We start from the raw sequence: 22,556 nt of genomic DNA on the forward strand, positions 1-22,556 counted from the left end.
TTGTTTTGAACATGTGCTGATGACGACTCTTTCTCCCCTCCAAACAAGGCTGCCTTGGATTAGATGAGGACACTCACTTCTTGTGTTCTGCTTTGATCTACTCCTGAGAGTGGGCAGTTGACCAGTGAGCTAAGAAGCAAAGAATATAGAGCAACCCACTTGCTCTAATTATATTTCTACCAGACATTCAATACCTGATCCACACTTTGACCCTGCCAGATGGCCCAACCATGTGAGCCCTATGTTTCTCATGACCTTGCCAATGACTTCTCCAAATGGGATTTCTGGAAACTCTCAGAAAAGCTGAAGCCAGACTATGACTCAGAGACTCTATTCAACTCATTTTCTCCTAGAAACCTTTATCCAATACCAGCAAAATTTCTAGACACAACTAGACTTATGCTTACTTGATCATTTTTGCCATACTGCTCCCCAGAGTAAGGCTGTATCATTTTAGACTATGACCAATAATGCATGACTGGTTACATCTCTTTAGTTAACACTGGCTAATGTAACTTGAAAAAACAATGATTAACAACCCAAAGGATACAAATGTAGTGATCTGAAGGGGCACCTGCACCCCAGTGTTTATAGCAGCAATGTCCACAATAGCCAAACTATGGAAAGAGCCCAGATGTCCATCAAGAGATGAATGGATAAAGAAGATGTGGTATATATTTACAATGGAATATTACTCAGCCATCAAAACCCTGAAATTTTACAATATGTAATGATGTGGATGGAACTGGAGGGTATTACGCTAAGCAAACTAAGTCAATCACAGAAAGACAATGATCATATGATTTCACTCATATGTGGAATTTAAGAAACAAAAACAGAGGATCATAGGGGAAGGGAGGGAAAAATAAAATAGGACGAAATCAGAGAGGGAGACAAACCATAGACTCATAACTATGGGAAACAAAATGAGGGTTGCTGAAGGGGAGGTGGGTGGGGAGATGGGGTAACTGGGTGATGGGCATTAAGGAGGACACATGATGTTATGAGCACTGGGTGTTATACACTATGATGAATCACTGAACTCTACCTGTGAAACTAATAATACACTATATGTTAATTAATTGAATTTAAATAAATTTTTAAAAAACCCCAAATAACAAAAAACACCCAAGTCTTGGCAAAGGGAACATGGGTGCATAAAAGGACATCTTTAGATCTTAATGTCTGAAAGAAAAAGAAAAAAGAACTCCACCAATCAGAAAGAAAATTATGCAAAACAAGGTAATATAAATTCCAGTTAGAGTTTCACAAAATTGAATTTTATATTGATTAGGGATACATATAGATAAGCTGTAAAATCTTTAAAGAAAGCAGGAGAATAATTCACAAAAATATCCAGACAGTGGCTACCTAGTAGGAGGACTGAATCATAGAATGTATCATAAGGAACAGAGAATGTTCTATTTCTTATTTTTATTTTTATTTCATTTGAGAGACAGCCTGTGTGTGCAAGAGGGGGGGGGTTGGGCAGAGGGAGAAACAGGCTCCTCACTGAGGAGGGAGCCCAATGTAGAGCTCGATTCCAGGACCCTGCGATAATGACCTGAGCCAAAGGCAGATGCTTAATTGACTAAGCCACCCAGGCACCTCAGAGAATGTTCTATTTCTTAACTTGGGTATGGTACATGGGTGCCTATTTTATTATTATTCTTTAAGGCATACATATTTATTATACACATTGTTATAATGTGTATAAAGAGTATTACAATGCTTTAAATACTCCTCTGTATATATGTTACATTACACAATTTAAAAAAAAATGAGGAAACTCTGTTCTGATATGGAAAGACTTCAGATATGTTATTGAGTGATAAAAATACATAATCAAGAGAATGAAAAGACAAGCCACAGATAGGGAGAAAATCTTTGCAAAACACATACCTGAAAAAGACTGGTATCCAAAATATATAAAAGAACTCTTAAAAATCAACAATATGAAAGCAAACCACCTGATTTAAAAATGGGCCAAAGACTTTCACAGACACCTCATCAAAGAAAATATACAGATGGCAAATAAACATATGAAAAGATGCTCAACATCATGTCATAAAGGAACTGCAAATTACAATGAAATACTGCTACACACCTATCAGAACGGCCAAAATCCACAACACCGACAGCACCAAATGCTAGCAAGGATGTGGAGCAACAGGAACTCTCATTTGTTGCTCATGGGAATGCAAAATGGTACAGACACTTTGAAAGACAGTTGGGCAGTTTCTTACAAAACTAAACATACCCTTACCATATGATCTAGCAATTACACTCCTTAGTACTTATTCAAGTAAGTTATTTTATCTCCTGCACATGAATGTTTGTAGCAGCTGTCATAACTGTCAAAACTTGGAAGCAACCATTCAATAGGTGAATGGATAAATAAATGACGGTACATCCATATAACAGAGTATTATTCAGTGGTAAAAAGAAATGATCTATCAAGCCATGAAAAGATATACAGGAACCTCAAATGCATATTTCTAAGTGAAAAAAACTAATGGTTACATACTGTATGATTCCAAGTATATGACATTCTGGGAAAGACAAAACTATGCACACAGTAAAAAGATCAGTGGTTTCCAGGGGCTCAGGGAGAGGGAGGGAAGGATGAACAGATGGAGCACAGGGGATTTTTAGGCCAGGAAACTATTCTAGGAAACTATAGTGGTGGATACTTGTCATATATTTGTCAAAATCCATAGACAACACCAAGAATGAATCCTAATGTAAACTACAGATTTTAGTTAAAGTGTCCATATTGGCTCATGAATTCTTTTTTTTTTTTTTAAAGATTTTATTTATTTATTTGACAGAGAGAGACACAGTGAGAACACAAGCAGAGGGAATGGGAGAGGGAGAGGGAGAAGCAGGCCTCCTGCTCAATCTCAGGACCCTGGGATCATGACCTGAGCAGAAGGCAGACGCTTAACCGACTGAGCCACCCAGGCGCCCCTGGCTCATGAATTCGAACAGGTATACCACATTAATGGAAGATGCTAATAACAGGGTATTGTGTAGAAGGAGTGAAAAAATATATGGGAACTCTCTACTTTTTGCTCACATTTCTGTAAACTCAAACTGCTCTAAAAAAATGAAGTATTAATTAAAAACAAAATAAAACTCATATAGGATGCCTGGGTGGCTCAGTTGGTTAAACGTGTGCCTTTAGCTCAGGTCATAATCCCGGGGTCCTGGGATGGAGCCCAACATTGGGCTCCCTGCTCAGTGGGGAGCCTGCTTCTCCCTCTGCCGCTCCCTCTGATTGTGTTCTCTCTCTTGTTCACACTCTCAAATAAATAAAAAATCTTTATAAACAAATCAGCATGATTAATATGCTATCTTATAATAACCTATATTTGTACTTGTGTAAATATGTACATATAAACTCTGGAAAGCTACTCAAGAAAGGAATAACAGCGGTACTCGTGGAGGCTGGGGGAGAATTTAAATACACACCCAGGGATTTACTGAATTCTTTGGCATCATGATAATTTGATTGAAAAAATAAAATACACATAAAACCCTGCATTTGCAGTGAAGAATGCTACATAAAATAACCAGAGACAAACTGATAAACCCACTGTGTGTGGGGATGTTGTCCAAAACACCATCTATATGAAGGTCCATAAAATTTATTCAGACCTAATACCAGAGAACCAAGGAGATGACACTCATACTCAATTCAAAACAACCTGTTTGCTTTTTGGCTGCTGGTACTGATCAATCATTCTTACTATGTTTCCCTTGAGTTTTACTCATCTATGCCTTTCTATTTCATTTTCTGGGTCCTTAGAAACTTCCTCAGATGCACTGAAAAATAAAGTTGGGAAAAACAATCAACTCACCTGGGATTTGTTCATTTTTTGCAGTTTTTGGGTGAAGCCTGGGAACTATGAAGGCAGAACTGGAAGACAGAAAAAGAAAGATATTGTTATTAATGATTGGACCTGCCTTGGAACCCCCTACAATGACTTGTTTACAGAGCATTACACATCACTTGGGAAAACACCACCTACTGGGATAGTCCCTTGCCTCTTCAGAAGGGACAGGAAAGGGGTGCCTGGGTGGCTCTGTCAGTTGAGCAGCCAACTCTTGATTTTGGCTCAGGTCATGATCTCGGGGTCCTGGGATTAAGCCCTGCGTTGGGCTCCATGCTCAGCAGGGAGTCTGTTTTCAGATTCTCTCTCTCTCTCTCTCTCTCCCCCTCTGCCCCTCCCCCTACTTGCAGTCTCTTTCTCTAAAATCAATCAATCCTTTTTAAAAAGATTTATTTATTTATTTGAGACAGAGAACAAGCCAGAAGGTCAGAGGGAGAGAGAAACTCAAACACACTCCAAGCTGAGCATGGAGCCCGACGCAGGGCTCAATCCCATGACCCTGAAATTACAACCTTAGCCAAAATCAAGAGTTGGAGGCTTAACCAACTTAGCCACCCAGGCACACCTAAATAAATCTTAAAAAAAAGAGGAGGGACAGAAAAGATCATGCTGTCAACATTCACCTTCAATCAAACATTATGAGATACCAGAAAAGGCAAGACTAAGACAACCCACTATCAAGAGACAAAGCAATCAACACAAGCTTCAACTGATGAAAATATCAGACAGGGAATTTAAAACAATTATGATTCATCTTTTAAAAATTTTTACGGAAAAGGTGGACAACATGAAGAAACAAATGGGAGATTTGAGAAGAGATGAAAACTGCAAAAAAAAAAAAAAAAAACCTCAAATGGAAAATACAGAAAGCACAGTAACAGAGTTGAAAGAATACCTTTAACAGGTTCAGTAGTAGACTCAATAAAGCTGAGGAAATTTTCAGTAATTCTGATGACAAGTCAAAAGAAATTACCCAAAATGAAACACAAAGTAGAATGAAAAATTAAACAGATAATCCAGGGGTGCCTGGGTGGCTCAGTCAGTTAAGCAGCTGCCTTCAGCTCAGGTCATGATCCCAGGGTCCTGGGATGAAGCCCTGCATCCAGCTCTCTGCTCAGAGGAGAGCCGCCTTCTCCTCTCCCTCTGTCAGGGGCTGTGCCTACTTGTGCTCTATCTCTCTGTCAAATAAATAAAATCTTAAAAAAATAGAGAATCCAAAGGCTGTAGTACAGTATCAAACAGCGTAACAAACATGTCATTGGAATACCAAGAGGAGAAGAGAGAATGGAACAGAAGTATTTGAAGACATAATGACTGCGAATTTTCCAAAAATAAGGAATGATACCAACTATAGATCCAAGAAGCTCAAATAATTATCCAAACAGGATAAATACCAAGCCAAACCATATGCAACACATCATATTCAAACCACTGAAAACTGAGGTTAAAGAGACAGTCTTGAAAGTAGCCAGAGGGAAAACTGACATGTTATATAGAGGACCAAGATAAAGAGTCACAGCCAGTTTCTCATTAGAAACTATACAATCCAGAAGATAATGCAGTGACATCTTTAAAGTACTTAAAAAGGGAGGGGGGCAGGGTGCCTGGATGGCTCAGTTGGTTAAGCGACTGCCTTCGGCTCAGGTCATGATCCTGGAGTCCCAGGATCGAGTCCCGCATCGGGCTCCCTGCTCAGCAGGGAGTTGGCATCTCCCTCTGACTCTCCCCCCTCTCCTGTACTCTCTCGCTCTCAAATAAATAAATAAAATCCTAAAAAAAAAGTGGGGGGGCAACTATCAACCCAGTATTCTATACCCAGCAAATATATCCTTCAAAAAAAGAAACTGAATCAAAACCTTTTTGAACAAACAAAAACAGAGAATTCATTACCAGTAGACTTGTACTACAAGAAATATTTAAAGTAGTTCTTCAGGTAGAAGGAATATGATATGAGACAAAAACCTGGATCTACACAATGAAATAAAGCTCTCTGGGAATAGTTAAAGATGACTCTAACAAACCATGAGAGATGATGGACTCTGAAAAACAAACTGAGGGTTCTAGAGGGGAGGGGGATGGGAGGATGGGTTAGCCAGGTGATGGGAATTGAGGAGGGCACCTACTGAATGGAGCACTGGGTGTTATGCACAAACAATGAATCATGGAATACTACATCTAAAACTAATGATGTAATGTATGGGGATTAACATAACAATAAAAAAAAGATAACTCTAAAGGAAACTTTTTCTTTTTCTTTTTTTTTTTTAGATTTATTTATTTGACACAGAAAGCACAAGCAGGGGAAGCGGCAGGGAGCAGGAGAGGGAGAAGCAGGCTTCCCACTGAGCAGGGAGCCTGATGCGACGAGATGCAACACAACACAATGCGGGGCTCGATCCCAGGACCCTGGGACCATGACCTGAGCCAAAGGCAGTTGATTCACCAACTGTGCCACCCAGGCGTCCCAAGGAAACTTTTTCTTACTTTTAATCACTCTAAAAGATAACTGATTTGTCAAAAAATAGCAGCAGTTTTGTGGGCTTATGGTATATGTAGAAGTAAAATACATGACAAGAGCACAAAAGATGGGATGATGAAATTGGGAGTATACGGTCATAAGGATCTTATATTATACACAAAGCAATATAATATTACTTAAAGGTCCACTGTGATTAACTCCAGATGTATACTGTAAACTCTAGAGCAACCACAAAAGAAATTTTTTAGGAGGTATAAATAAGCCAATAGTGGAGAAAAAAAAAATGAAATCATAAAAATACCCACTAATCCAAAAGTAGTCAGAAAAAGAGGAAAATAAGAACAAATAGGACAAGTAGAAAAAACTAGCAAGATGGTAGATTTTAATCAAACCATGCTGATAATTGGTATAAATACATCAAAGAAATGATAGAGGTTGTCAAACTGGAAAAAAAAAACAAGGCCAAACTATGTGCTGTTTATAAGCAGTCTGAAACATAAAAACATAGCTAGATCAAAAGTAGAAGGATGGGGGCGCCTGGGTGGCTCGGTCTGTGTCTGACTGACACAGTGTCCGTGTCTGACTCTTAGTTTTGGCTCAGGTCATGATCTCAGGGGCCTGAGATCAAGCCCCCCATGGGGCTTCATGCTCAGCGTGCAGTCCGCTTGTCCCTCTCCCTGTGCTTCCCCTCTCCCCACACATTCTTTCTCTCTCCCCCGTCTCCAGAATAAAATCTTGAAAAAAAAAAAAGTAAAAGGATGAAAAAGATATGCTTTGTAAACACCGATCAAAAGAAAGCTAGAGTAGGGCGCCTGGGTGGCTCAGTTGGTTAAGCGACTGCCTTCGGCTCAGGTCATGATCCTGGAGTCCCGGGATCGAGTCCCGCATCGGGCTCCCTGCTCGGCAGGGAGTCTGCTTCTCCCTCTGACCCTCCTCCCTCTCCTGCTCTCTGTCTCTCATTCTCTCTCTCTCAAATAAATAAAATCTTAAATAAAAAAAATAAAAATAAATAAAAAAAAGAAAGCTAGAGTAATTATATTACTATAAAACAGAGTAGACTTCAGAATATTACCAGAGACAGAGTGATATTATATGTCACTGTGATAACACCTGATAAATGTGCCAAATGACCAGAAGACCTAACAATCCTAAATGTATAAGTACCTAACAAAAGAACTTCAAAATACAAGAAGCAAAAACTGACAGAACAGAAAGAAAAAAATAGATAAATCCACAATTATAGTTGGAGACTTTAATACTCTTCTCAGTGACAGAACAGGTAGACAGAAAACCAGTAAGGATACAGAAGAATTGAACCACACTATCAACCACCCTGACCCATTTCATATCTATAGAAGACTCCACCACCAACAGCACAACAGTCATTAAAGTATATATTAAAAATTCCTAAGATAGATCACATTCTTGGCCAGAAAACAAACCTCAAGTTTTAAAGAACTGAAATTTGTAACAAAGTATATTCTTTGAAACAGAATTAAACTAGAAATCAATAATAGAAAGAGATCTGGAAATTCCTTCCTTCCAAATATTTGGAAATTAAACAACAGACTTCTAAATAACCAAGGGGTGAAAAGTCAAAAGGAAACCTTAAAAAAAACCATAGAACTGAATGGAAATGAAAGCACAACATATCAAAATTTGAGGGATATACCTAAAGTCGTAATACAGCATTAAACTATTAACTATATTAACTGTAACTATAAACACTGCATTAGGGACACCTGGGTCGCTCAGTCAGTTAAGCGTCTGTGTTTGGCTCAGGTCATGATTCCGGGGTCCTTGCTCACCAGGGAGACAGCCTCTCCCTCTGCCTGCCGCTCCCCCTCTCTGACAAATAAATCTTAAAAAATGAAAAATAAAAATAAACATTGCATTAAACTATAAAAGAAAAGAAGAAAGATTTTCATCAATGAACTCAGCTTTCACCTTAAGAAATCAGAAAGAAAAAAGGAAATCAAACCCAAAGCAAACATAAGGAAATAATAAAGCACAGAAATATATTTAAAAAAAAAAACAACTTCAAAACAGAAAAACAAGAGAAATTCAAGAAAACCAAAAGCTGGTTATCTGAAAAGATCAATAATACTGAAAAACTTCTAGGCAAACTGACCAAAAGGAAGAAAAAAAAGGAGGACACCAATTACCAGTATCAAAAATGATGGAGGAGACACTACTATAGATGCTATAGATATTAAAGAGTTATTCTTTAATAATAAAAATAACTTATCTACAATAATTAAGGAGGCAAAAACAAAAAGGAGGAGAAATCCCAAATATACAAAATAAGAACACTGGAAAATATCAACAAAAACAAGAGAAAAAATATGAAATAATGGAAAAATGATTAAGTCTTCAATAGCAATAAAATACGACATAAGAATACAGTTGAGAGGGGCGCCTGGGTAGCTCAGTCCTTACGCGTCTGCCTCTGGTTCAGGTCCTGATCCTGGAGTCCCAGGATCCAGTGCCACATCGGGCTACCGGCTCCGCGGGAGGCCTGCTTTTCCCTCTCCCACTTCCCCTGCTGTGTTCCCTCTCTCACTCTCTGTCAGATAAATAAATAATATCTTAAAAAAAAAAAAGTTGAGAAAAATGACAAACTTTTGTCATTAAGGTTCTCAAGTGCCGTTAAGGGGGACAAAACAAAACAGGACTTGAACACCGGGAAGGCCTGCAGTTAAGACCCAACATCATAAAGGAGTCCATTCCCCCCAATTAAATGCAGCCATGAATAGGATCATCATAAAAGTATAGACAGATTTTTTAATACAGCTGATTCCAAAGTACAGTGGGAATCATAAGTCAACTTGCATAATCTCAAAGTGGGAAGAGCAGTAAATTCAACTACAGAGAAATTCAAAACGCCTGCATGGCTAAACTACCAGTGAGCAAAATCAAAAGGCAAATGAAAAAACATGTGCCATTCACACAAAGTACTGGCTGGCCGTATGATCCCGGGTATTCCATCCATCTGAGCCTCCGTTTTACCTCCAGTTGCAACTGAGATACTAGCGGCGTCACAGGCTAGATGTAAGGATCAGAGGCAGATTTAGCTTTAAAGGCTTTCGCAGAAAGATTTGGCACGCCGTGTGCATCAGGCAACTCGCGCGGGCTTTCCTGCCTCCCGGCACCTGGCGAAGCTCGGGCACGCCGCACGCGGCTTCCGGGCGCCGCCAGGTGTGTCCGGCCCCGCCCCCGGCCTCGCCCCGCGCCCTCGGGGCCTGGTCACGCGCGCGCCCGCGCGGGCTTCCGGACTCGCTCCCGCGCGGCAGGAGACACTTGCGGCCGGTCGGCGGCGCTTCTCCTGACAAAGGGAGGAAAGCGAGCCCTCGCCGCCGCCGCCCTCCCTCGCCGCCGTCTCCGCCCCCGCACGTCCGGCCAGGCGGCCCCGCCAGCCCCGCGCCGACGACAGCGCCGGGCGGCCCCTGACGCCGCCCCAGGGGTCGCCGCCGCCTGCGAGTCGCCGAAGTTTGGGCTCCCGCCCCGCGCGGACAGGAGCCCATCCCTCATCTCCTTCCCCTCGGCCCTCAAGCCCCGCGGAGCTGCGTGGCAACCCCCCTCATACCTGGAGGGGCACAGCCTCCACTTGTGGCTCAGTGCCAGGCCGGGTCACGGCGCGGGTCGGTGAAGACGCGCGGAGACCGGGGCCCTGTCACCCACTCAAGGCAGGAGGTGGGGGAAGGGCAGCCGCCGGCGCGCTCGCAGCATTGCACATGCGCAGATGCAAGGGCTGCTCGCCGTCCCAGGGTCCTCTGAGCGGTGGCTTATCCAACTCCGGGACTACATTTCCCATAAGCCTTTGGGCGTGCCGCTGTAGAGACTCTCAGGAAGGTCTTCTAGTTTGGCGGGTGGCAGGAGCCTGACCGAGATAATCCCCGGCGGAGGCGATAATCCCGGGTCTGAACTGTTCATTTCTTCCGGAAAGGGTTATGAATTATAACTACCACTTACCCCCAAATACAAAAACCTGGCCTTTAAAGATTACATAGGTAATCTATGATAACTAATTAGAAAATATGTATAAAATAAAGTAAATGTCACCTATAATTTTTCAAAGATAACCGTATGTAACATTAAATTCATACCTTTCTCATTTTTAAAAAATACAATTGGCTAGGGGTGCCTAGCTGGCTCAGTTCCATGGAGAATCTCAGGGTTATGGGTTCAAGCCCCATGTTGGGTGTAGAGATTACTTAAAAATAAAATCTTTAAAAAAAAATAAAGTGGGGGCACCTGGGTGGCTCAGTCGTTAGTTAAGCATCTGCCTTTGGCTCAGGTCATGATCCCAGGATCCTGGGATCGAGCTCTGCTTGGGGCTCCCTGCTCGGAGGGAAGCCTGCTTCTCCCTCTCCCACTCCCCCTGCTTGTGTTCCCTCTTTTGCTGTATCTCTGTCAAATAAATAAATAAAATCTTAAAAAAAATAAAAGTAAAAAAATAAAATTGGCCATAAAGATATCACGGGCTGCAACTAGCTTCTTTCGTCTTTATTTTTTAGGGCAGTTTTATGTTCACAGAAAAATTTGAGGGAAAGTACAGAGAATTTCCATACACGATTGGCCTCTGCACATGCATAGTCTTCACTATCAACATCCCCTACTGCAGTGCTACATTTGTTTGTTATAATGAAATGTACATTGACACATCACCCAAAGTCTGTAGTTTACATTAGGATTCATTCTTGGTGCTGTACAGTCTATGGATTTTGATATGTATATATATGATGTATAATATAAAATGACATGTATCCACCACTATCATACAGAATAATTTTTCATCCCCTGTGCTCCTTCTATTCATCCCTACCTCCTTCTCCCTGAACCCCTGGAAAACACTGATATTTACATGTGCATAGTTTAGTATAGTTGGAATCATATAGAATGTAGCCTTTTCAGATTAGCTTCTTTCACTTAGAAATATGCATTAGAGGTTCCTGTATATCTTTTCATGGCTTGATAGCTCATTTTTTAAAGATTTTTTTAAAAATTTTAAGTAATCTCTACACCCAACGTGGGGCTTGAACCCACAACCTTGAGATCAAGAGTCACACATTCCATTGATTGAGCCAGCCAGGTGCCCCAATAGCTCATTTCTTTTTACCACAGAATAATATCCTGTTACTTGGATGTACTGCCATTTATTTATCCATTCACCTACTGAATGGTTGCTTCCAAGTTTTGACGATTATGAATAAAGCTGCTATAAATATTCATGTGCAGGGTTTTGTGTGGAAATAAAATAACTTATCTGGGTAAGCACTAAGGAGTATAATTGCTAGCTCATATGGTAGGAGTTTGTTTCGTTTTATAAGAAACTGCCAAACTGTGTTTCAAAGTGGCTGTGCCCTTTTGCATTCCCACCAGCAGTGAATGAGAGCTCACGTTGCTCCACATCCCTGCCAGCATTTGGTATTGTCGCTGTTGTGGATTTTGGCCATTCTGATAGGTGTGTAGTGGTAGCAACTAGCTTTTAATTAAAACAATACATGGTTTCAAAAAAGGTACTTGTGGGCGCCCGGGTGGCTCAGTTGGTTAAGCGGCTGCCTTCGGCTCAGGTCATGATCCTGGAGTCCCGGGATTGAGTCCCACATCGGGCTCCCTGCTCGGCGGGGGGCCTGCTTCTCCCTCTGACCCTCTTCCCTCTTGTGCTGTCTCTCATTCTCTCTCTCAAATAAATAAATAAAATCTTTAAAAAAAAAAAAGGTACTTGTACATCAATGTTCATAGTGGCATTATGCACAATAGTCAAATGGTAGAAAGAACCCAAGTGCCCAACAAAAGAATGGATAAATAAATGTGGTATATATGTATGATGGAATATTATTCAGCCAAAAAAAAAAAAAAAAAAAGAATGAAGTTCTAACCCATGCTGCAACGTGCCTGAACACTAAACATATGCTAAGTGAACTAAGCCAATATTGTGTACTTCCACCTACAGGAAGTATCTAGAATAGGCAAATTCATAGAGAAAGTAGAATAGAGATGACCAAGGACTAGAGGGAGGGAGGCATGGGGATGATGTGTGGAACGATGAAAATTTTCTGAAAAGAGATAGTGCGAGGGGTGCTTGGGTGGCTGTCGGTTGAGGGCCTGACTCATGATTTCCACTGAGGTCACGATCTCAGGGTCGTGCTTGGTGGCGTGGAGCCTGCTTGAGCTTCTCTCTCTCCCTCTGCCCTTCCAGCCCTGCTCACACACTCTCTCTCAATAAATAAATAAATAATCTAAAAAGAAAAAAAGAGTGCTTGTGGCTATACAACATTGTGGATATGCTTAATGCCACTGAATTGTATGCTTAAATGGTTAAAATGGTCAATTTAATGTTATGTATATTTTATCAGAATTAAAAAAAATAAACTGGGAGATGGACATTGGGGAGGGTATGTGTTGTAATGAGCACTGGGTATTATATAAGACTGATGAATCACAGACCTGTACCCCTGAAACAAATAATACATTATATATTAATTGAATTAAAATTTTAAAAAGTGGGGGAAAAAGAATAAAAAAATAATATCCTGGATTTAAGTGATGGATGCATAACTCTAAATCACTAAAAATCAAATTCTCTGAAAGGTATTTTTGTTATTTACTAATTATACTGTTCTGATTATTTTTTCGTTTGATGGAATAATTCCATACTTCAGAAAGAAAAACAGACTACTCAAGACATTTTTTTAAAAAAGACTAATAACTATTAGATATAAAAATGTATTACACAAAATAATACCTTTTATGTGTATTTTGAAGACTACTGGAATATACAAAAATCCCATCCCCCATATGCACACAAAGGACAAAATAATTAGGACAAAATAATTTGTCCTACCGCCTTATGCTTAACAGCACAGAATATTGTGTGTGTGAACTGTTTCTGAAGAGCTTGAAAAATTCAAAACCACATTATTTTCTGTTAATTACCTCTTAGGAATAAAGGATAAGTGTAGAGAATGTTTTTTGGAAAACACATTGCTTTTTCTTTTGTTTTTGGGGGGTTTTTGAAAGATTTTATTTATTTATTTGACAGAGAGAGACACAGTGAGAGAGGGAACACAAGCAGGGGGAGTGGGAGAGGGAGAAGCAGGCTCCCCACTGAGCAGGGAGCCCGATGCGGGACTCGATCCCAGGACCCTGGGATCATGACCTGAGCCGAAAGCAGACGCTCAACCAGCCAAGGCACCCAGGCGTCCCCACAATTGCATTTTTTATTTAACTGTTGCTTTTAGGGGCACCTGGCTGGCTCAGTTGGTGGAGCATGTGACTCTTGATCTTGGGGTTGTGCGTTCGAGTCCCACGACTGGTGTAGAGATTACTTAAAAAAATTTTTTTTTAATCTTAAATGTAGCTTTTAATTTTTTTGACTTTTCACTAAAGTTTCACAGAGTGCTCTCTTCCCAGTCAACTACCCAGTATATCCTACAGGTTGTTCGATCACCTAGGTGTGTTGTAACATCTACTTCTGTTCCAACAGGCACTGGCACCATTAAGGACATGCTTGGATGGCACTGCTATAGGATGTAAAGGGATTTTAACTGTAATGATAGTGACTAAAGTGGAGCACATAAATAACAGTGTGGTTTGTTTATAGGCATTAAACAAAAAAAGTTTTAATTTTTGTTAACTTGCTCAAATGACATTACTATGGAGCAGAGATCATATATCACAACACGTGACCTTATCAATGAACTTTTGTACTCTGTTATATTAAAATCCACTGGGGGGCACCTGGGTGGCTCAGTTGATTAAGCATCTGCCTTCAGCTCAGGTAGTGATTCCAGGGTCCTGGGACCAAGCCCTGGCTTGGGCTCCCTGCTCAGGGGGGATTCTGCTTCTCCTTCTCTCTCTGCTCCTCCCCCTCCCGCTTGTGCTTTCTCTCTCTCAAATAAATAAATAAATTCTTAAAAAAAAAAAAAAAATCCGGCACGGGGGTGGCTCAGTTGGTTAAGTGACTGCCTTTGGCTCAGGTCATTATCCTGGAGTCCCGGGATTGAGTCCCACGACGGGCTCCCTGCTCAGCAGGGAGTCTGCCTCTCTCTCTGACCCTCCCCCCTCTCATGCTCTCTATCTCATTCTCTCTCTCTCAAATAAATAAATAAAATCTTTAAAAAAAAAAATCCATTGGTCTTTCTTGCACTTTGAATGGATCATTTATCCAGGCATGATTTTGTAACATCATGCCTTGGTCATTTGAAAAATAACTGGCTCATGGGCGCCTGGGTGGCTCACTTGGTTAAGCGACTGCCTTCGGCTCAGGTCATGATCCTGGAGTCCCAGGATCGAGTCCGCATCGGGCTCCCTGCTCAGCGAGGAGCCTGCTTGCTTCTCCCTCTGACCCTCCCCCCTCTCATGTACTCTCTCTCATTCTCGCTCTCTCAAATAAATAAATAAATCTTTAAAAAAAAAAAAAGAAAAAGAACTGGCTCACTGAGTCATGAAGATCTTTTAAGTGTTAATACATTTCATTACATAGTATCAAAGGACCACAGTAATATCACCACTGGTCTCACCAGAAAAGCTTTAAATATTGGGAAGCAGATGCAAGTTTTTGCTAAAATTCTGATCTTCACTCGAAAGCTCATTTTATCATTGGGCAACAAATATAGTCAGTTGTTTTCCTTGAAGTGACAGCTCACTTCATTCATTTTTGAGAAAATGTCTGCCAAACACCCAGCCTTCATTTGACTGTCAGCCAATCCAGTAAAAATGGTGTTGCGTGAGAAAAGCAGCTAGTTCAGCTCATGACTCAAATGACTGCATGAGTGATTTTCCTGGAGACAACCATCATGCTCCTGCATGGGGCAGAAGTACTTGTGCATTCTTCCTGTTTCATCAGAGTATTAAAAAGACACACTCCAGGCTCCTGGGGGGCTCTGTCGTTAAGTGTCTGCCTTCAGCTCAGGTCGTGGTCCTGGGGTCCTGGGATCAAGCCCCATGTGGGGCTCCTTGCTCAGCGGAGAGCCTGCTTCTCCCTCTCCCTCTGCCTGCTGCTCCCCCTGCTTGGTCTCTCTCTCTCAAATAAATGAATAAAATCTTAAAAACAAAAACAGAAGACACGCTCAAAGGTTGAGACTTAATACAACCGATAATTTTTACTGCTCCATTAAGGTCATTCTTAAGTGAACCTAGCATTCCTTCTCTAGAATTGCGTGAGAGCACAGATTGCAATGACTGCTAGTTCAGTGGGGTGCCACTCTCTGGAATCCTGCTGTGGCACCAGGAAGGACCCCCTCCCCTCCAACTGCTTTTGCAGGAAAATAATGTCTAAGTATTATTATCAAAATAATCTCGACCTCCTGGATTTCCTGCGAGTATCCTGGGGACCCCACGAGTCTGCAGACTACATTTGCAGCACAATCTTTGTGTGCCATTATCACACCTAAAAAAAAATTAACATCGTTTCCTTAGTGGTATTCAAATATCCAGTTGGTGTTCATATTTCCAAATTCTTTTTTTTTTTAAGATTTTATTTATTCATTTGAGAGAGAGTGAGAAAGAGAGAGAGCGAGCACATAAGTAGGGGGTGAGGATCAGAGGGAGAAGGAGGCTCCCCGCTGAGAGGGGAGCCCTATTTGGGACTTGATCCCAGGACCCCAGGATCATGTTCTGAGCCAAAGGCAGACACTTAACCAACTGAGCCACCCAGGCGCCCTCGTATTTCCAACTTCTTTTCAGAAACATCATATATTTCTTCAAGTTTTTATAACTCAAGATCCAAATGAGTCCACACCCTGTGGTCGATGTCTTTTAATACGGAAGTTCTCCATCCATATCTTTTTTTCTTTGCCATTTACATGTTGAAAACACAGTGTTGGGGCGCCTGGGTGGCTCAGTTGGTTAAGCGACTGCCTTCGGCTCAGGTCATGATCCTGGAGTCCCTGGATAGAGTCCCACATCAGGCTCCCTGCTCGGCAGGGAGCCTGCTTCTCCCTCTGACCCTCCCCCCTTTCATGTGTTCTCTCTCTCTCATTCTCTCTGTCTCAAATAAATAAATAAAATCTTAAAAAAAAAAAAAAAAGAAAACAGAAAACACAGTGTTGTTTCTCCTGAAGAATTTCCACATTTGGATTTTCCTGATCATGTTAAATTTTAATTATCAACTTTCTGTTCCCTCATCTGGACTCCGAACCTGAGAAGGTCAATATTTAGGAAGAATTTTTGGCTATATATTAATAGCGATTCCCTACTCCTTGCCAGGTCTAAAAATGATTCTTTTTCTAAAGTACTGAGCAACAGGGTCGGTGACGGGTGTCTTTATTTTCTACCCCTTGATTCAGCATTCCCGCCATCAAGGTTTATCAAGCACCTGTGAAGACACAGCTGTGTGCCACGCACAAAGCTCCCTCCCCCGTGAGCTGACATTCCTGTTGGGGGACAGGCAATACAGAAAAAGTACAATATGCGGCGTGGGGCGCCTGGGTGGCTCAGTCGGTTAAGCGACTGCCTTCGGCTCAGGTCATGATCCCGGAGTCCTGGGATCGAGTCCCACATCGGGCTCCCGGCTCAGCAGGGAGCCTGCTTCTCCCTCTGACCCTCTCCCCTCTCATGCTGTTTCTCTGTCTCTCTCTCTTTCTCTCAAATAAATAAATAAAATAAAATAAAATATGCGGCGTGTCAGGTGGCGTTCACCACGGAGGAGCACCTGTCAGGAGTGCTGTGGTGGGGTGCATTTGGGCACAGGGTGGCCGGAAAAGGCTTTACTGAGAAGGTGCAGTTTGAGCCAAGACTCTGCAATCAGGTACGAGGCTCCATAATCATAATTCCAAGACTCTACCATCAGACCCCTACTGGCAGATGCCCTTGGTTATTCCCAGTGTTTGACAACACCACTCCATTGGGTTTCCCTTCCTCCCAGCAAGTCGACCTGCCTCCCTCTTTCATACTTGAGATGATGGGAGGGAGTGAGACCTAATCACAGCTTTTCCTTCCTTGTCTGGGGGCTCTGAGAAGTGGCCTTCCATCTCTTTTTCTCCCGGTAAAATTACAAAGTAGGAAGCTCGCAAAAAAATTCTCCCAAATCCGAGGAAAGTGAATACCTCATGCTTTTGTTCCTTCGTTTTAAACATAAATTAAACATAAACGGAACAGCTTGAAACTTGCAAAATGCAGTTATCTTCCTGAGCGTCGGACAAGTCTTTCTCCCTGATGAGTGAAGGATTCTCACATGGCCAATGACTTAGAAAGATTATATCTAAGGATCCCCTGGGTATACAGGGGACTGTTTCATTTCTCTCTGCCTTTCCAGGACTGTGCTTGTGATAGATGAGGAATGAAAGAATGACAGGAGCAGGATCTTACGATGCTTAAAATGCAGCCATGACCGGGATCATCCAATTTTGTAGTCCTGGCCACCTGAGGGTACCAGGTCCTTCCTATGCAGCCCGCATCTTGCTACCAGCACCACCCAGCTTTTCAGAGGCAACCACCTGGGGAATGAGTGGTACCCATGCCAGAGGAGGGAGCTGCCCCTTCAGTCTGTTTCTCCTGCTGGCCAGATCTTGGCTCGGCAAAAAGGTCATAGTCATTCTGTGTTATGCGCAACTAATGAATTATTGAACTCGACATGGGAAACTAATGATGTACTATACATTGGCTAATTGAATTTAAAACAGTAAAAATAGGGCGCCTGGGTGGCTCAGTTGGTTAAGCGACTGCCTTCAGCTCAGGTCATGATCCCGGAGTCCCGGGATCGAGTCCCACATTGGGCTCCCTGCTCGGCGGGGAGTCTGCTTCTCCCTCTAACCCTACCCCCTCTTGCGCTCTCTCTCTCACTCTTTCTCTTAAATAAATAAATAAATAAAATCTTTAAAAAAATGTTTAAAACAGTAAAAATAAAAAATAAAATGAAGAATAGTTTGTAAAGTGAAAAAACAAAGTCATAGTCATTCTGAATAAGTTTTAGTACGGATGCATTATTTTTATAGAGGATTTAGAGATAATTTCTTTTTTTTTTAAAGATTTTTATGTATTTATTTGACAGAGAGAGAGACAGCGAGAGAGGGAACACAAGCAGGGGGAGTGGGAGAGGGAGAAGCAGGCTTCCCGCGGAGCAGGGAGCCCGATGCGGGGCTCGATTCCAGGACTCTGGGATCATGACCTGAGCCGAAGGCAGATGCCTAATGACTGAGCCACCCAGGCGCCTCTCTCCCAAATAAATCTTAAAAAATAAAAAATAAAAAAGACATGGGTATGAGTACTATTGGACCAAGTATTATTACAAAATTAAGCAGTTGAATCAAAGATTCCCATTTTTCATGAGTAGATCCAGAAACAGAATGGATCAGGGTGTCTATTGGTCCAAATACCTCTGTTTACAAATGGAAAGAGTAAAGCTCGGACTTCCTGGCCTCCAGAACTATGAGAAGCACATGTTGTTGTTAATGGTCTCAGCAGCTCTAGTGGATTAAGGGATAGGCCCTTCTTGGCTGTGACGGTTTCTCTGACTTTCCTTGTTTTTGATGACGTTGACAGTTCTGAGGAGTTCTAGTCCGTATTTTGTAGGATGCTCCTCTATTGGCATTTGTTTGGTGTTTTCCTCCTGACTAGACAGGAGTTATGGGTTCTGGGGAGGAAAGCTAAAGGACCATTTTCATCATATCATGTTAAGGGTACTATATCAGTTTCCTAGGGCTGTCCTAACAAAGTACCAGAGGCTGGCTTAAAGCTATAAAATAAATTTGTTCTTTCCTGGTTCTGCAGCCTGGAAGTCTGAAATCAAGACGTTGGCAAGGCCATGCCACATCTGAATCCTACGGGAAAATCCTTCTTTGCTTCTCTCTAGCTTCCAGTGCTTTCCCTAGCTTCCTTGGCTCCTGCGGCAGCATGTCAGTCCCTGCCTCCTTTGTCACACGACATTTTCAGCTCATCCCTATGTCTCTTCTCCTCTTCTTACAAGGACACCAATCATATTGGATTAAGGGCCAACCCTACTCCAGAATCACCCCATCTTAACTAATTACATCTGCAATGACCCAATTTCCAAATAGAGTCAAATTCTGAGGTCTTGGGAAGGACATGAATTTTGGGAGGATACTCTCGAACCCAGTACCAGTACATGCTATCAACACGACTTATGACTGTTGGTGTTGACCTTGGCCAACTAGTGTTTGTCAGATCTCTCCACTGCAAAGTGACTCTTTTCCTTTCCCTTTTCCATACTGTACCCTTTGGAAGGAAGTCACTATGAACAGCCCACATTTTGGGAGTGGGAAATTATGCTCCCTATCTTTAGGGTTGAGTATCTATGTAACTTATTTGGAATTCTCCTGCATGGGGAACTTGTCTCTTCTCCCCATTTATTAATTTATTCAATCAATCCAGTATATATGTATGGTTGTATCTGAACTGTTAATTCATGCCCCTGTGGTACTGCCTAGAGCATAGTACTTATGGGCATTTTCTTTTGCCTTTAGTCTTACACACGCCATTCCTAAAGTTACTTAGGTCAGCTCTTCTTTCCCCCGCCCTCTTCAGTGAGGTTGCTTCATACATTTAGAAAGCTACAGTTAGATTCTCTTGTCATAGCCTGTATTATTTCCTGGGATCTTCCAACCCCCTAAATGATTTTTTAAAAATTTGCTGTAAGGTTCACTCTTGGTGTTGTAAAGTCCTATAGGTTTTGAACACTGCATAAGGTCATATGTCCACCATTACCGTATCATACAGAATAGTTTTACCACCCTAAAAATCCCTTGTAGTTCATGTATTCATCCCCTGCAGCTCAAATCCCTGGCAACTACTGGTCTTTTTATTGCCTCCCTAGTTTTATCTTTTCCAGAATGTCACATGGTCGGAATCATATAGCATGTGGCTTTTTCAGACTGATTTCTTTCACTTGGCACTCTGCATTTTTGATTCCATGTCTTTTTGTGATTTTTTGGAGCTGACAAGTATTCCCTTGTTTTAATGGACTATGGTTGGCTTACCCATTCACCTTTGGATGGACATCTTGGTTGTTTCTGGTTTTTGGAGATTATGAATAAAGCTGCTGTAAACATTCATGTGCAGACTTCTGTAGAGACATACGTTTTCAACTCAATTGGGTAAGTACTTAGGAACATGACTGCTAGATCATATGGTAAGACTATGTTTAGCTTTGTAAGAAACTGTCAAACTGTCTTCCAAAGTGACTGTGCCATTTTGCATTCCTTCTAAAAGTGAATGAGAATTCTTGTTGCTCTGTGTCCTTGTCAGCGTTTGATGTCAGTTTTTAAAAATTTTTCATCATTCTAATAGGTGCATAGTGGCATCTTGTTTTAACTTGTAATTTTGTGATGACAGGTGATATTGAGCATCTTTTCATATGCTTATTTTCCATCTGTAAGTTTTCTTTGGTGAAGTGTCTGTTCAGATCCTTTGCGCATTTTTTTATATATATATATATTTTTAAATTTTATTTATTTATTTGAGACAGAGAGAATGAGAGACAGAGAGCATGAGAGGGAGGAGGGTCAGAGGGAGAAGCAGACTCCCTGCTGAGCAGGGAGCCCGATGCGGGACTCGATCCCGGGACTCCAGGATCATGACCTGAGCCGAAGGCAGTCGCTTAACCAACTGAGCCACCCAGGCGCCCCAGATCTTTTGCGCATTTTTTAATCACGCTTTTTGTTTTCTTATTGTTGAGTTTAGGAGCACATCTAACACGCAAATCTTGAGTTCTAAATACTATTCTCCACTAAAAGGAGCCAGAAGTCCTTGGAAAAATGGTTGGTTACTGGGTCTGAGCAGGGGAAAGACAAGATGAGCCTGGAGCATCTTATAGTACTAGAAAGTAAGACAGTGCTCAAAAAAAGCTGTGGGCTTGTCTAAAGGGTAGAGAAACCCATATGACAGAGGCCTCCAAGTGGCCAAAGCGAGAACTGACTGAGCCACAAAATAATAACAGTATTAGATTATAACCTATGGAATAAAATAAATATCCACAAATTCATATTGGTAATAAATAAATAATTGAATAAGTAAATAAATAAATAAGGCAGAAGGGATGGCTCTTCCTTAGAGAATGATTCTAATTAAATAATATAGAAGGAAAAAAATAATATAGAAGGAATAAGAGAAGTAGAAAATCACCATTAGAACAATACCACAAAAACAGCTAGTGTAGGCAAGATCCACCAGTAGATGCTAAAAATAGCGGATGAAAGTGAGAGGAAACAGGATATTGGCACAGTCTTCAAGTATCTACCCCAATATATTTGTTAATTAAAAAGAGAAAAATAGTAACTTCACAGTGCAGAAACCCCACAGACATGACCTCAACCAAGTGATCAAAGTAAACGTCACTGCTAATAAGACATATTGACATCTTAAACCACAGATACGATATATTGAGAAGGGTACATCGCTTCTGGGGTATTCTTGCCAAAAACGGATGACCTCAATCTACTCATGAGAAAACATCAGACAATCCAAACTGAAGAACATTCAGTAAAGTAACTGACCAGTACTCCTCAAAATGTCAAGGTCAGAAAGACAAGGAAAGACTAAGGAATTGTCACAGACTGTAGGAGACAAAGGAGCCAAGACAACTAAATGCAGAATGAGATGATGGATTAGATCCTGGACCAAACAGCTCCCCCACCGCCCCCCAAAAACAAGAGGACATTAGTGGGAGAGCTGGTGAAATCAAATTTGCACCAATTCTCTAACTATATCAATGAATATTTTACTAGTTCTTAGTTTTGACAACTGTACTGTGGTTATATATAATGTAAACACTAGTGAAAAGCAAGTTAAGGGTATCTAAGAAATCCCTGTACTATTTTTGCAATCATTTTGGAAGTCTAACATTATTTCAAAATAAAAAGTTGGAAGTCATTTTGATACTCACCTTTTATCTGTTAGTTATATAAAAATATCTTCCTCTTCTTGCACTACAGTTGAGTAGATGCATGTCCAAACTAGCACCTCAGTTTTACCTCCCAAAGGCCATTCCACCATTGCCCTGTAAGGTCAGTGGCCTCTGACCTGACCAAAAAAAAAAAAAAAAAAAAGAGTGGGTTGTTCGGTCTTAGGTGATGTTATGTGGTATACCATGTTGGTGGATCAGATACTCTGGGAACCTTCAGACAGTAGGGCTGGCTGAGGCTATGGAGGCAGGAGAGGCAAACCCAGACACACAATATGTGTTATGTTGATTTCAGCCCGCATAAATTGCTCCCCTTTCA

The 22,556-nt window shown here is 41.4% G+C and overlaps 1 protein-coding gene across 5 annotated transcripts in view; it reads right to left on the reverse strand.

Annotated features, from left to right (window-relative positions):
* Positions 1 to 22,237, reverse strand: part of ZFP1 (ZFP1 zinc finger protein) — a 38,544-nt gene extending 16,307 nt beyond the window's left edge. The window contains exons 1-2 of one of the 5 annotated variants that reach the window (XM_035024766.1): positions 22,220 to 22,237; positions 3,864 to 3,922 (exon numbers count right to left, since the gene is read on the reverse strand). In XM_035024766.1, coding sequence (XP_034880657.1) covers positions 3,864 to 3,878 — 15 coding nt within the window. In that variant the 5' untranslated portion in view covers positions 3,879 to 3,922; positions 22,220 to 22,237. Of the gene's footprint in view, positions 1 to 3,863; positions 3,923 to 8,814; positions 8,833 to 9,384; positions 9,547 to 9,961; positions 10,100 to 22,219 lie in introns of those variants that run through there. The other 4 variants (XM_035024763.1, XM_035024762.1, XM_035024764.1 and 1 more) reach the window with 4 other exon arrangements.
* Between the last annotated feature and the right edge of the window lie 319 nt (positions 22,238 to 22,556).

This window comes from Mirounga leonina, unplaced genomic scaffold, assembly GCF_011800145.1.
Source record: "Mirounga leonina isolate KUSES-001 unplaced genomic scaffold, KU_Mleo_1.0 Mir_180, whole genome shotgun sequence".
Classification (NCBI taxonomy): domain Eukaryota; kingdom Metazoa; phylum Chordata; class Mammalia; order Carnivora; family Phocidae; genus Mirounga; species Mirounga leonina.